At 42.0% G+C, this 12,500-nt stretch overlaps 1 protein-coding gene across 4 annotated transcripts in view; it reads left to right on the top strand.

Annotated features, from left to right (window-relative positions):
- bbs9 (Bardet-Biedl syndrome 9) overlaps positions 1 to 12,500 on the top strand; it is a 113,832-nt gene that overhangs the window by 99,818 nt on the left and 1,514 nt on the right. For all 4 annotated transcript variants that reach the window (XM_053650933.1, XM_053650934.1, XM_053650932.1 and 1 more), the window contains one exon: positions 11,926 to 12,500. This exon is cut by the window's right edge and continues 1,514 nt beyond it. In XM_053650933.1, coding sequence (XP_053506908.1) covers positions 11,926 to 12,170 — 245 coding nt within the window. In that variant the 3' untranslated portion in view covers positions 12,171 to 12,500. The remainder of the gene's footprint in view (positions 1 to 11,925) is intronic.

The raw sequence follows: 12,500 nt of genomic DNA, 5'->3' as shown, positions 1-12,500 counted from the left end.
TATTTGTCACATGTACATTACGGCACAGCGGAATTCTTTTCTTCGCATAGAATTCTGCGTTTGTCTTGCCTCGGAAGTGGAAAGTCAGAGCTTAAAAAGCCGCCATTTTCATCCTACACGCAACTGCGCTACAAGTGCGCATCAACGTTCGTCTTTAATTATCAACAAGATAAGCTAAGTGATGATTAATGTATAGTTTCCTTGTCAAAATAGCAAACTGTATATTGTCAGTGTTTAACAGGCACGTATGTCTGTTCGTTGATCGATCGAATGCTAATACTAGTATATACAGCATAACTCTTTTAAAGGTAATGATGCTGTTAGCAGCCATGTCGATCTGACATCACTCGAGAAGACCATCTCAAGTTCCCGAGTAGGAATTCCAAGTTGAGGGGACGTTTCTCTGGGGTTTTTTTTTTTCCTGGTCGGAGGTGAGGAATTAGGAGTTACAAACTCTAGTCGAGTTCAGCGTTAGAAAAACAACAGTTTTACGTGTTATTTGTCGGACTACAAACATGACAGGATTTTCAAAACCCAAAGGTAGCCAAATAAAAAAAAAAAAGTCAATGTTAAAAAGTCAATAATATTAAGTAAGCCTGAATTGACAATGTGCAGTATTACTGCATCCTGGCTGCATGCCTACATCTAATCAAATTTAAGCTCAGTACTGCGGTAAATTACCTCTAATATACGTAGATGCCAAGTGATAATTATGCAAACGTTGACGGGTTGTTGGATTGTTAGGGCGGCGGGGGGGGGGGGGGAGTTCCAGACATCAAATGTGGATTTACTAGAATAGCAGACAGATGGTATGTTCAAACTACAGTGTATTTTGTCCAGAAAATGTCCAAGCCATAAGGGCAAGAATATTGAATTCTTTAAAAAAAAAAAAAAAAAAATTTTTAAAAAAAAAAACATGAAATGACTGAATGCAAAAAAACAAACCCAAGAACAAAAAAAAACCCCAACACAGAGACAGTGAATCTCATGTTATGCAGCTACTGACATGAGTAGAGAGGACTTTTGGAAAACCTTCTGCAGAAAATCTGAATCATTTCTAATGTTGAACAGCACCATAAGGAGGTATTACATGATGTATCTGAAGATCCATTGAACGAAAACATACATTTAAGCAGTAAAAGGTTGGAGACGATTATGATTTTGGAAAACGCCAAAAATACAAAAAAAAGTAGTCATGTTAGTTTATCATCATTATGATTTTTCACGTTTTTTTTTTTGTACTGTCTAATTTATTAGTCACTGTAGACCTTCACCCTCCAGAGCAATTGAGGAAATGTTTAAAACTTCACACAGCCACGACTCTGACACCGTTCAGGGAGTTAAAATAACACGAGGACACAGCCAGTCCACACGCTGGCCCATTTACAAAGCTAATTAACAGAGCACAAGATGGATGTCTTCCAATTTCTTTTTATTTTTTATTTTTTTCTTCTTCAATAAAGCTAATGTATCGAGAAGCTCGGAGCCAAAACGCTACCTTCGCCCCTGGGTTTCGGCCATTTGTTAACAATTAGTCACAAATAATTTTGGTCACTCGGAATAAGTGGGATTCCACAGGCATGAAGAAAAGCACTGTTTGACGGGGGGGGGGGAAATGAGTCTGCGGTGGATTTCTCAAAGATGGTTATGTGTGGTCAGCAATTCCACCTGGGCACCATATATACACAATAATGAATCTGTATTCTTGAGTGTAACATTAATAAGAAGTGGCATGGAGTAATAAGCTTATTATTGAACCAACCTGGAAGAATCTGGACGGATATTTGGCGTCCGTGGATGTAACCGTATATGAATAAGTTGTTTGGATTTGAACAGATAATATGTTTTTAAACAGATATAAATAGGAGATCACTATAAAGTACTGGGATCCTGTAGGACATCACAAAAAATGTGTGCAAGGAGGTTTTTACTCTCATGGGGGCACGAGCAAGTGATCAGATACAGAGCTTGGAGAAAGTCCATGTTCATGGGATGCATTTACATCACCCATTCTTGTATCCTTAGTAACTGCCTGGTCAGGGTTTGCGAAGGTTTAATTAGGCTAGTAGTTTGTTTGTATTTGCGGAAAGAGTCAGTTCATTTTTTAATTAAATTATAAAATAAATAATAAATTACAACTGTGCAGGATCCTGTAATTGAAAGCAATAATTACTTAGAGTGATGGAACAGAGGTCGACAAATCGTACACCATGCTGACAGTGCTGATATTTCAACCTTTTTTTTAGGCCACGCCCATTTTTGATTTAAATCCAAATGCAGATACACTATATGGCAAAAAAGGATGTGGACACCTGATCATCACAACAATATGGGCTTCTTCCCCAAGCTGTTGACACAAAGATGGAAGCAAGGAATTGTCTGAAATGTCTTTGTATGCTATAGCATTAAGATTTCCTTTCACTCGAACTGTGGGGCCCAAACATGTTCCAGCATGGCGTTGCTTCTGTGCACAAAGCAAGGTCCATGAACACAAGGTTGGTGTGGATGAACTCGAGTGGCCTGAACAGATCCCTGACCTCAACTCCTTTGGGATGACTTGGAATGCAGACTGAACCCCAGGCTTCCTCGCCCGACATCAATTCCTGATCTCACTAATGTTCTTGTGGCTGACTGGGCAAAAATCCCCACAGCCAGAGCTCACAAACTCTAGTGGGAATGCCTTCCCAGAAAAGTGAAGCGCATTGTCAGTAAAGGAAGACTAAATCTTGAATGGCATGTTCAAAAAGACGTGTGATCGGTCAGGTGTACATACTTTTGGCCGCACGGTGTATTTGGAGCAGTAAACAGATACAAGCGCTAACGTTCACACGGTACTTCTGAACCTTTATCCGACTCTTTCTTTCTATCTTTATCTCTCTGTCATGGCACGGTCTGTAAGGTCATTATTATGGAGTATTATGGAGATCTTGGTCTACAGCTTTGAACCAGACATTCCTGCCTTTTCACAGCTGCATGATCTGCTGCGGAATCTCCGATCTCATCTCCTTAGCACTCGCCACTACCTCTAACCCTCCCACTCACATCAGAACACACAATGTGCCTGTCATGAGGGACCACGGTAGTCCAGTCTATCTGTCTGCCTCACTGACAGCCTTATTCATGTCTACAAGGGGATTTGATCAAACCGGGATGATGGATGGTATAATAAGTGTGTGCATACATCCGAGGAAGTACCTCAACTCTGTGTTGGCTTATCTAAAATGACTCCAAGCTCCCGTCTGGCTAAACCTCATGTCGACACCGTCCTCGTCATCGAGCCGAGACTTTTTCCCTAATCGCTTTGCCTTGGAATACCGCATACACATTTTGAAGGATGTTCTTTAGGAGGCAGATGTAGCACTTCATGCCTGGGCCAAAAGAAGTGCTTTTGGTAGGTGGTAGACTTAAAGCGCCTTGAATTATGGCACACTTTAAATCGCAGTTAAGCCATCTCAGGTGCTAGAGGTTCATGTCGGTCATAAATCGTGTCAGCTCCACGAAGGCCTTATGTTAGCATGGAAAATGGACCACTGGTTCGTAGTGTCCTTCGAGGGTTCTTACAGTAACTTGCCCCCTAATCATACAACCTCCGCAACGAGAGAAAACATCAAGAAAGAAGTGGACTTCGTTCTCCGATTTTCCTCCTGACATAATGTCTCTTTTGTCTCTATTCTACATTAAACTATTTCCTGCCCTTTTTTTCTTCCCTCTCGCTCGTTTAAGAAGGCCACATGGTTTATAAAGTGTCTTTGGCAAAGGTTGACCGGCAAGCTGCCGCTACATTCATGACCAAAAACAGAAATCGTCCGTCTGGCCAAGAATAAGACTTGATTTTTTTTTTTTTCCTCCCTTCCCTATTTAGTCAAGTGATGATATCTGGTGTTTTATGACATGCCTGTCATAGCTATTGAAGTTAACATTAGATTGTAAAGGCCGATCTGACGCTGTGGGAAACGGCAGAATCAAAACAGTGCCTTGGAAAAACACCCGGGAAAAAAAAAAGTTTCCGAGCAAGGTGGCTTTAACTTGATAGGTCAGATAGATCAAGCTACTTGACTCTCAGGCATCTTGGAGATTGTTGTGTGTCTGTTGCTTTATTTGCACAATGCTTATAGGGTTTTGTGTGGTGTAAGACCCAAAGACAAATAGGTCTAGACACCAGAAATTCTTCAGGACAACAGAGGGGACTTTGTGGATTCAAAAGGCTTGGGGTTTTTTTTTTTGGTTTTTTTTTTTGAGATTGAGATTTTCATCATGCTTTACTCCCTTAGAAGAAAGAACACGTCATATTTTTCAGTGGAGCAGGTGTTCTTGACAAAACCGTCCAACAGCCCAGGGGTGATACAGATAGCACCGGAGAGAGAGAGGGAGAGATGGAGAAGAAGATACAGAGAGAGGGAGGATAGAACAGCCAGCAGATTTATGATTCTGTAAGGCTGTAGCGAGGGAGGAGGCTGCCTCGGGGTCTGAAATAACGCCCGCAGTGATAAAATCCAGCCTGACCTTGTGAGGCAACCATCGCCTACAATGTCCAGCCACAAATACAAAAAACGAATGCATGGAGAATTCATTTTAGGAAATGATTAAAATAATCGGGACTTTCTGTCACGACTCGCAGCACCTGTTTGAGGTTTTAGTGGAGCTGAAATATGCGAACAAGGGGGCAAAAAAAATTCCCATTTTTGTCAACCCAGACATGCATATTTTTGTGTGCTGCTGGTTGGATTTCTGTGAAATCGGTGGCTTGGTGGTTACGAAAAGACGCATTGCCAGTGCGAAGCAGCAAAGCGGTAAAAACCCATTCGGATTCCCTGCAGCGATTTTTCAAACACGCTGCCGCAACAAAGGAAGCCTGTGGCTTGCCAGAGACAGAACACGTCGGCTTAGCGCTGTAGAAATCTAGCATGTGTGGTTCTTTTGTGCGTTGTATGGTTTGGGTTTTTTTTCGTGTGTGGTTTCTTTGTGCACATATTCAAATGCAAGCCCGACTTGTTGAATGTGTGTGTGTTCTTGCAAACATTCAAATCTAATGGTGCTTTTAAGCATGCCTCGCAATGTGTTTGTCAGCTTGCGTGATTACACACTTAGGATTTGGTGTGTATGCGTGTGTCCTCGGGGCCTACCGCTTGAATTAACTCGTCTTAGATGTGGTCGAGCCCTGTGTGGGTAGAATGCAGACTTTGCAAACCCCGAGACAGGAGACCAGAGTTGCGAGTGTGTAAAGGGGAGACGTTGCGTTCCAGGGCGTCGACAAGAAGACAGAAAATATCTCCGCTGACCACGGGAATGATCACACTCGCACCACACCCTCGAGCGCTGAGAGCGGCCAGAGCAAACACAGATTGCGCAAAGTCCTTCCTCCTGGTGCACCTTGATTGTTTGCGTCTTGCAGGTGCGCGTTCCTGCGTGCTCGGAGCTCTTTTCGAAGTTAATTACCCAGTGGGAAAAGCTTTCACCAGAATACACAGACGGATCAGCAAGATTGGGTTCCTCAACCCCCACGCCTGCATTCCAGGAGCAGGAATAGTATTAAGAAACCGGATCAGCACAACAAGCCAACCGCCTTAACCATCCTCTCTCTCTCTCTCTGTCTGTCTCCATCCATACATCCTTTCCTTTCCACCCCCCACCAACAGTCTCGCCTCCTGCCCAAACACACAAACCACAACCCGTCTAGCTTTGGCACACGCCGTTGTGAATTGCTATCCTTCGTTTAAAAAAAAAAAAAAAAAAATCCCAGTTAGTCACCGTCAACAAGCTCATCCCTCCGATTTACGGTGAATAAAATCGAAGGGAATTTTTTTCCCCCAAGTAGGCAAGGATAGGAGATCCACTTCATCATCCCTCGCTTGTTCCACACCCAAAAACGTTCCAGAGCTGTTTACCGTCAAAGTTACAACTTTAGACAGAGCTTGTAAGTACAGTGAACGGTGGGATATAATGTGCAGTGTGTGGTGCAGTGTGTGGTTCCCTGTGTGAGAAAGTTAATTGTGAAAATGTGAAAGATCCTAAACTCTTCAACTTAAAGCCACGCTCTGCGATTTTTCCGCTTGCCTCAGTTTGGCTGCGTATAAACATTTCCCGTCGAAGACAATTCGCTGCAGATGCCGCCAGACCTCGGCGAAAGTTTCTTCCCACTCCACGAGCCAATGTATGACGATTTATCATTTTGTTGTTTACAAACAGTCATGATGTAAGCAATTAGGTCTTCCAAACGGATTTCATCAGGACCCATCAACTGTTGTTGATCTAAAGTCACAGAATGTACTATAAAATATATATATATATATATATATATATACATTTAAAATATTAAAAAACATGCACTGGAGATTAGACTGTATGAATTCCAGGCTGAATAATAATTATATTCTCTTTATTTACTCTGTGTGTTATGGTTGACCAAGAACATGTTAATCAGTTACTGATTGTAACATTACAGCTGTGGCTTCCTTTGACCCAATTTACTCCGCTAATTTATTTATATCCAATTCCCACCCATCCGATGACTGCCCTATTCTGTATACATGAGCTCACAGATGCACACAGTTGACTAATGTTGCTTTGCCTGGAGGGGGAAAGAGAAGAATCCATCTTTCCCACCCGGATAGCAGAGGCATTTTATTATGGGATTCGAATTGGCCATATCCCAATCATGAGCTGAAAAGCTTTACTCACTGCAGCCAACTAAAATGTGTTATGTCTTAACGGTGTGTTACACGTTCTCATGCAGATTCACCTCTTGGGAAAGGTGCATCCATCTCTGCCAGTCCTGGAATTTAAATTTGCAATCTTCTAATCACACACACACAGACGCTAACCCACAGAGTTACCACTGACCCAAAGTCAAGGCTGGAAAATCGGATTTAGCGATCCTGAGCCTGCCTGGAGTGTTTGGTGTTTGCAGTCCAGGTTCTCCGGTTTACTTTGACAGACGGTGGATTGGCGATTTCGGAAGTGCTTTTAGGTGTGAATGAGAGCATGTGCATGGGGCCTTGCGATAGACCAGGGGTGTCCAATCTTATCCGCGAGGGGCGGGTGTGGGTGCAGGTTTTCATTCCAACCAAGCAGGAGCCACACCTGATTCCACCTGTTTATCAGTTGATCTTGGCTTTCAATAGATTCAGGTGTGGCTTCTTCTTGGTTGAAATGAAAACCCGCACCCACACCGGCCCTTTCCGGATTAGATTGGACACCCCTGCGATAGACTATCAACCCATCCAGGGTGTATTCTCGCCTCACACCCAGTATTCCCAAGATCCACCTTGACCATGTCCAGGATACAGCAGTTCCTTAAAACGAATGAAGGAAAAATTTTTCCATTATTCATGAACGATTTCCAGCTGAATATGGAAGTAAGGCTATAATAAAGTGAGTCCTGACATTTGACCATCTGACCTTGGAAAAAAAAAAAAACACACTAAATAAAACACATGAATCCCACCTTTCTATTAAGAAAATGATGGAAAACAATTCACAGCAATCGAATTTAACTACAGTGCACTGTTAACATGGTTTCATGTTAACATGAAGGCCATGCCCATCAAGGCCATACCCATCAAGGCCATACCCACGGGGAGTGAGCAGACTTAAGAAACTGGGATACCTACAATTTTCGATGGTAAATCGGTGTAATAAACATCGTAAAATACGGTGCGGGGTTAATAAGTAAATATAAGGAAGGTTTACCGGGAAAAGGGGGCGGTGTTTGTGCACAGTTAAAGGTGTTTCTATTTTGCATATTAATACAATCTGGAGTTTTTAATCCAAATAATTGCATTTTTCTGGTGTCTGACATGTTGTAAAAGTACTATAGCTATACTATGTATAAATATATTGTTATATCGTTATATCGTTTTTGCTCAGAATGAAATCTTTCAAATGCTCGCTTTTGCGGGATTTCACAACGCTGAAGAATAGTTCGGTTCAGATACGCCTGGTTCTCGTTTTCAGAACTATACGTGGTAGAAGACGTAAACGTTTCACCACATGATGGGTTTTCCTGGGCCGCCACACCTTTATGAAAGCGGAAGGTAGAGGCAGGTGTCTAACGCACCAGGCTGCCATCAAATAGATGAGTTCTTTGATGGAGTGTGTATAGAGTAGTATCTATACAAGTCTCCTGCCTTTCGCATACATGCGTTTCGTCTCCTCGTTAACTCCTTACGTACAGAAATACTGAGATCTCTCAGAACACTCTCACACATTCGCGTACTGACTGGACAGTTCCCATGACTTCCACTTTTAGCTTGCGACACACACACGCGGTGCCGAGAGTCGTCCAGCAGAGCCGCAGTATTTATAAAACAATGGGAAGAGCGCAGAAGCCTCCCACATCGAACAGTCCGGAGGGCCATGCAGGCGCTCTGTGTGTCCATGTGTGTGTGTTTTGACTACGGCCGTCAGAGTCTCACACACCCACCTGAGCGGAAAATCGACTCTTTGAAACGCCGATATGTGCTTTGTCCTCGGCCGGCGTTATCAAACTGTTTACCACTGTCCTTCTTTCTGTGTGTGCTCGTGCTGGTGCCTGATGAGATAGCGCCGTGCTGTAGAACACACACACACACACACACATTTCTCAGTGAAGTAACTTTGAAGCTCATGCATGTTCAGAACACGTGAGGTGACACAGATGATGTTCCACTGGTAGATATGCGCTAACTAGATGATGTGTTTAGTCTGGTGTGTGTGTGTGTGTTGCATTGTTTGGGTTGTGTGTTAAATTAGTGAGCTACAGGCTTTATCAGCAACCACGTTATTATTTACCTGTAAATAAAGGGAAAGAAAACAGAAATGGGGTTCTTGACAACTCTTCAGCTATTCCAGACTTTTCAATTTTTTGTATGATGGCCCTGATTGTGTTTAAGTCTTAACTGTTTGTGATTTTTTTTTTTTTTTAATGATATAATCATAATTGTTGTCGGATTTTAAATATCAAGAGTGCTAGAGGCTACATCTGACTCGACGCAAAACCACATTCCGTTACTGTTTCTTGTACCCGTGCAGTGACGATGAAGTCCAGTCTAATCATTGTGCGCTTGCTTATTCAGATCGTCAGATTATGACAAGTTCAGATTTTTTACAGGGTCGTAAGCTCACACCTTTGCTTCCCCTTCACCTACGCTCAAACACTCCAACACAGTAGCTGTAAAGATTAGACCTGTAGTTACCTGACAGCACAGGATTAACCTGTGACCTGTGACATACTGCGGTCTCCATTTCATCTCCAAGTTCGGCCAAGTTTAAAAGCGAAATTGGGGGGGGGAATTAAGGTGAAGACTTGTTGTTATATAACTGATATATAGGATGAAAAAAAAAAATGAATGAGGTGTAGTTGTTAACCCTGCGATGTGACTCGACAAAGCAGCCGGGAGCCATTTATTTTCAATGAGAACTGATGAAATGATTGGGCCAAGTGGCACAACAAAGTTGAGCAATTATAGTCTAGAATTGTATGTTTAGTGATCAAATGGCTGGTTTTATTTACATTCTGTAGCTAGTTTGTGTGGATTCTGCTCTAGCCTGGTGCTACCGGTCAAACCATGGCAACCGGCAATAGACTAAAGATAGGACACGCCCACAGGGACTAACGTAGAGTAATCTGAGTGCCGTGAGGTGGAAAATTGCAGCCGGCGCGAACGCAGAATACTTCTTAAAATCAACCACACGAAGAATTCATGAAATCGATCATATTTATCCATTTAGTATTATTTTTATAAGGTATATTAGCTTGGTTTTTGTAGAGTAATGTCAAACTATCTGTTAACCAGTAACGTGTTGCTTCATTACCTGGTATTTATTTAATGAACTGTTTTAGCATAAAAAGCAGAAAGAGTCATTCAAAAAATTTCTGAAATTAATAATAAGTTTTATGTTTCACTGGAAGTTAGGAATTTCTGTTTCGGGCTAGAATGTCTCACTAGTTAAAAACGAACCTCAGAGTAGAGAGATCTGCTTGCAGGTGTGAGAGAACATGTCTTAGTCAGCGCACACACTTGTGCATGCTCAGATTTTTGCATTTAAAGCTGCAGTGGGGCGGACTTGGAAATTGGAGGATTTCCTTTAAGATTTGCTCTGGCGGCCCATGAAGTCTGATCCAACCCAAGTAGTTCGTATTTTAGACTTTCCATGTACTAGAGCGTTTCCCTCTACTGTTTCAATAACTCTTTTGTGTCAATATTTCAAATACAGTCATGCTTTCTTCTTAACAAAGTTACATACTGCAGCTTTAATTAGCTGTAAAAGATCCAAGAGTTAGGTTGGTGGTTGGTACAAGCCCTGGCACTGGCTCTACTCACTCTTGAAGCCGTCTCTGCTTATATATATATATATAATATATATATATATATATATATATATATATAGACTCCAGCTTTATTAGTGCTTTTCCGCCTCACATCACACGTGCCGCTTTGTTCTTCTGCCCGTGCGGCTTTTTTTTACGAGCCTCTCTATAGTTTTTCACGTATGTATTTCTTCTTATCTCGCCCTCTTGTTTTGGTTTGGCCGGCCGCACGGGAACTCATTTGCATGTTGAGGTTTCCGTCATATGGAAGCACTTAGAAGTTCTCTCAGTCAATCTACTCTCAACATTTATATTACAAGAGCTGAAGGAGACTCGTTTTAAAACGGTCGCTCGGGAAAACACACACCGGACGCTTTGCTAGACGTTAATGAGCGACGGCGATCGCTGGGACTGGACGGCCCTGTTCTTACCTTATCAGTGAGCCAATCAGAAGCTGAGAGGAACCTGTGCTTGTGTGTGTTCACGTTTCTTTTGTTATGAGTCAGGTGCTGTTGTCACTCTGTCAGTCACAGCAGGCAGCAGAAACGTCTGTCAGAATCAGACACACACGATGGGATCATGCGCTTAATCACAACCCCATGATACTGCCCAGTGCTAGTACACACACTGCTAAGAGAGAACACTTAAACCCACCGGGACGAGTCTCTATCCTCCCACCTGCGCACTTGGCGTCTCCGGGTCCAGAGAGACAGAGATATAGAAAGAGAGACTGACCAAGCTTACAGTTTTTCCCCCTGGGAGCTGACAGCAGACACCAGCTTAATTGGGCCACTGACACATGACGGCATTCTACACACTCTGTTAAGTGTGTGTGTGTGTGTTTGCACAACGATAAGCACATGCATCAAAGATGTTTTAATGTGATTTATCTTCAGTGTGTGGGGGGTAGCACTGCTGCTTCTGCGTGTGTGTCTGTGTATGTATACGCACACTTATCCATAATATATTCGTGCGTCCGTATATAATCGGTTAAATTCCCCGATCTCAATGTTATCTCTGACCTCTAAACACCCGATAACTCGTACCAAATGGAAATAATTCACCTTGCTGTTGTATTTCACACACCTTCTTTTTAAAAATTTTTTATGGGAGGTCTGATAAACAAGCGCACGCGGTAATTACTAAATAATAACACCTGTTAGATGTTACTAAAGCAAATTGTGAACAGCATAAAATGTCCCAAAAAAATTCAAAGATGATTTCAGTAAAAATGTATATTATTGAAATGTATTATCAAATTAAATGTAAAGATAAAACAGAAAATTCTAACAAAAATAATAAAGCAAATCATTTTTACATCTAAATACGCACGATTTACACCTGACTAATTTAAGATATAAACATAGAAATGGGTTGAATCTGTAAATATTGCGGGGCAAAAACTTTTAAGCAAACGACACAATTTGTTCTTCCAACAATTTATTTGTTAGTTACATGTTTAATATCTCATGTTACCTATGCATATATTATTCTCTATATTATAATTGACTGTTTTTACAGCAACAATTTGTAAAGTAAATGCTATCTGAATTATTAAAATAAAATAAAAAAATGACTAATAATAAATTTGATCTGATTTTCAATGTTCTCTTAAATCTGTTTTCTTTTTTTTTCAGGTTCATCAAAAGAAAAGAAAGCGAAGGATCCAGAGAAAGAGTTAAAAGAGATCAAGAAGGACTCAAAAGAGTCAACCAAGGAGAAAGAGTCGAAGAAGGAGTCAAAGGAATCGTTGAAAGAGTCGAAAAAAGAATCGAACAGGGAGAACAACTCTGCGCTCGAGCCTGAGAAAGAGAAAGTAAAGGTGTCCAAAAAGCCCTCGGTCAAGGCCAAAGAGAAGAAGAAAGAAGTCGGGGACGGCTGACCTGATGCAACACACACACACACACACACACACACACACACACACACACACACACACACACGAACATATATATATATACACACACACACACATGCACGTGCACACACACACACCATCTCATTAGGTGGCTTTTCCCATTCCCTGCACTGAACCTCATATAGGCAGCATGTAAGTACAGGCTGAGCGTCGCTGTCGCTATTTGTTAGCACTTGTTTTCCAGCGAGACCACAGCATCTGTCGTCTGTTTCATCATCAGCGCAGTGCCAGAGACGAGAGAGCGTTACGCCGTGAAGCTTCCTCTCCATCCAGGAAACGGGAGCAAGTGGGAAA

The sequence above is a fragment of the Ictalurus furcatus genome, chromosome 20, assembly GCF_023375685.1.
Source record: "Ictalurus furcatus strain D&B chromosome 20, Billie_1.0, whole genome shotgun sequence".
In the NCBI taxonomy this organism is placed as follows: Eukaryota; Metazoa; Chordata; class Actinopteri; order Siluriformes; family Ictaluridae; genus Ictalurus; species Ictalurus furcatus.
This window is presented reverse-complemented; position numbering and strand designations above follow the sequence as displayed.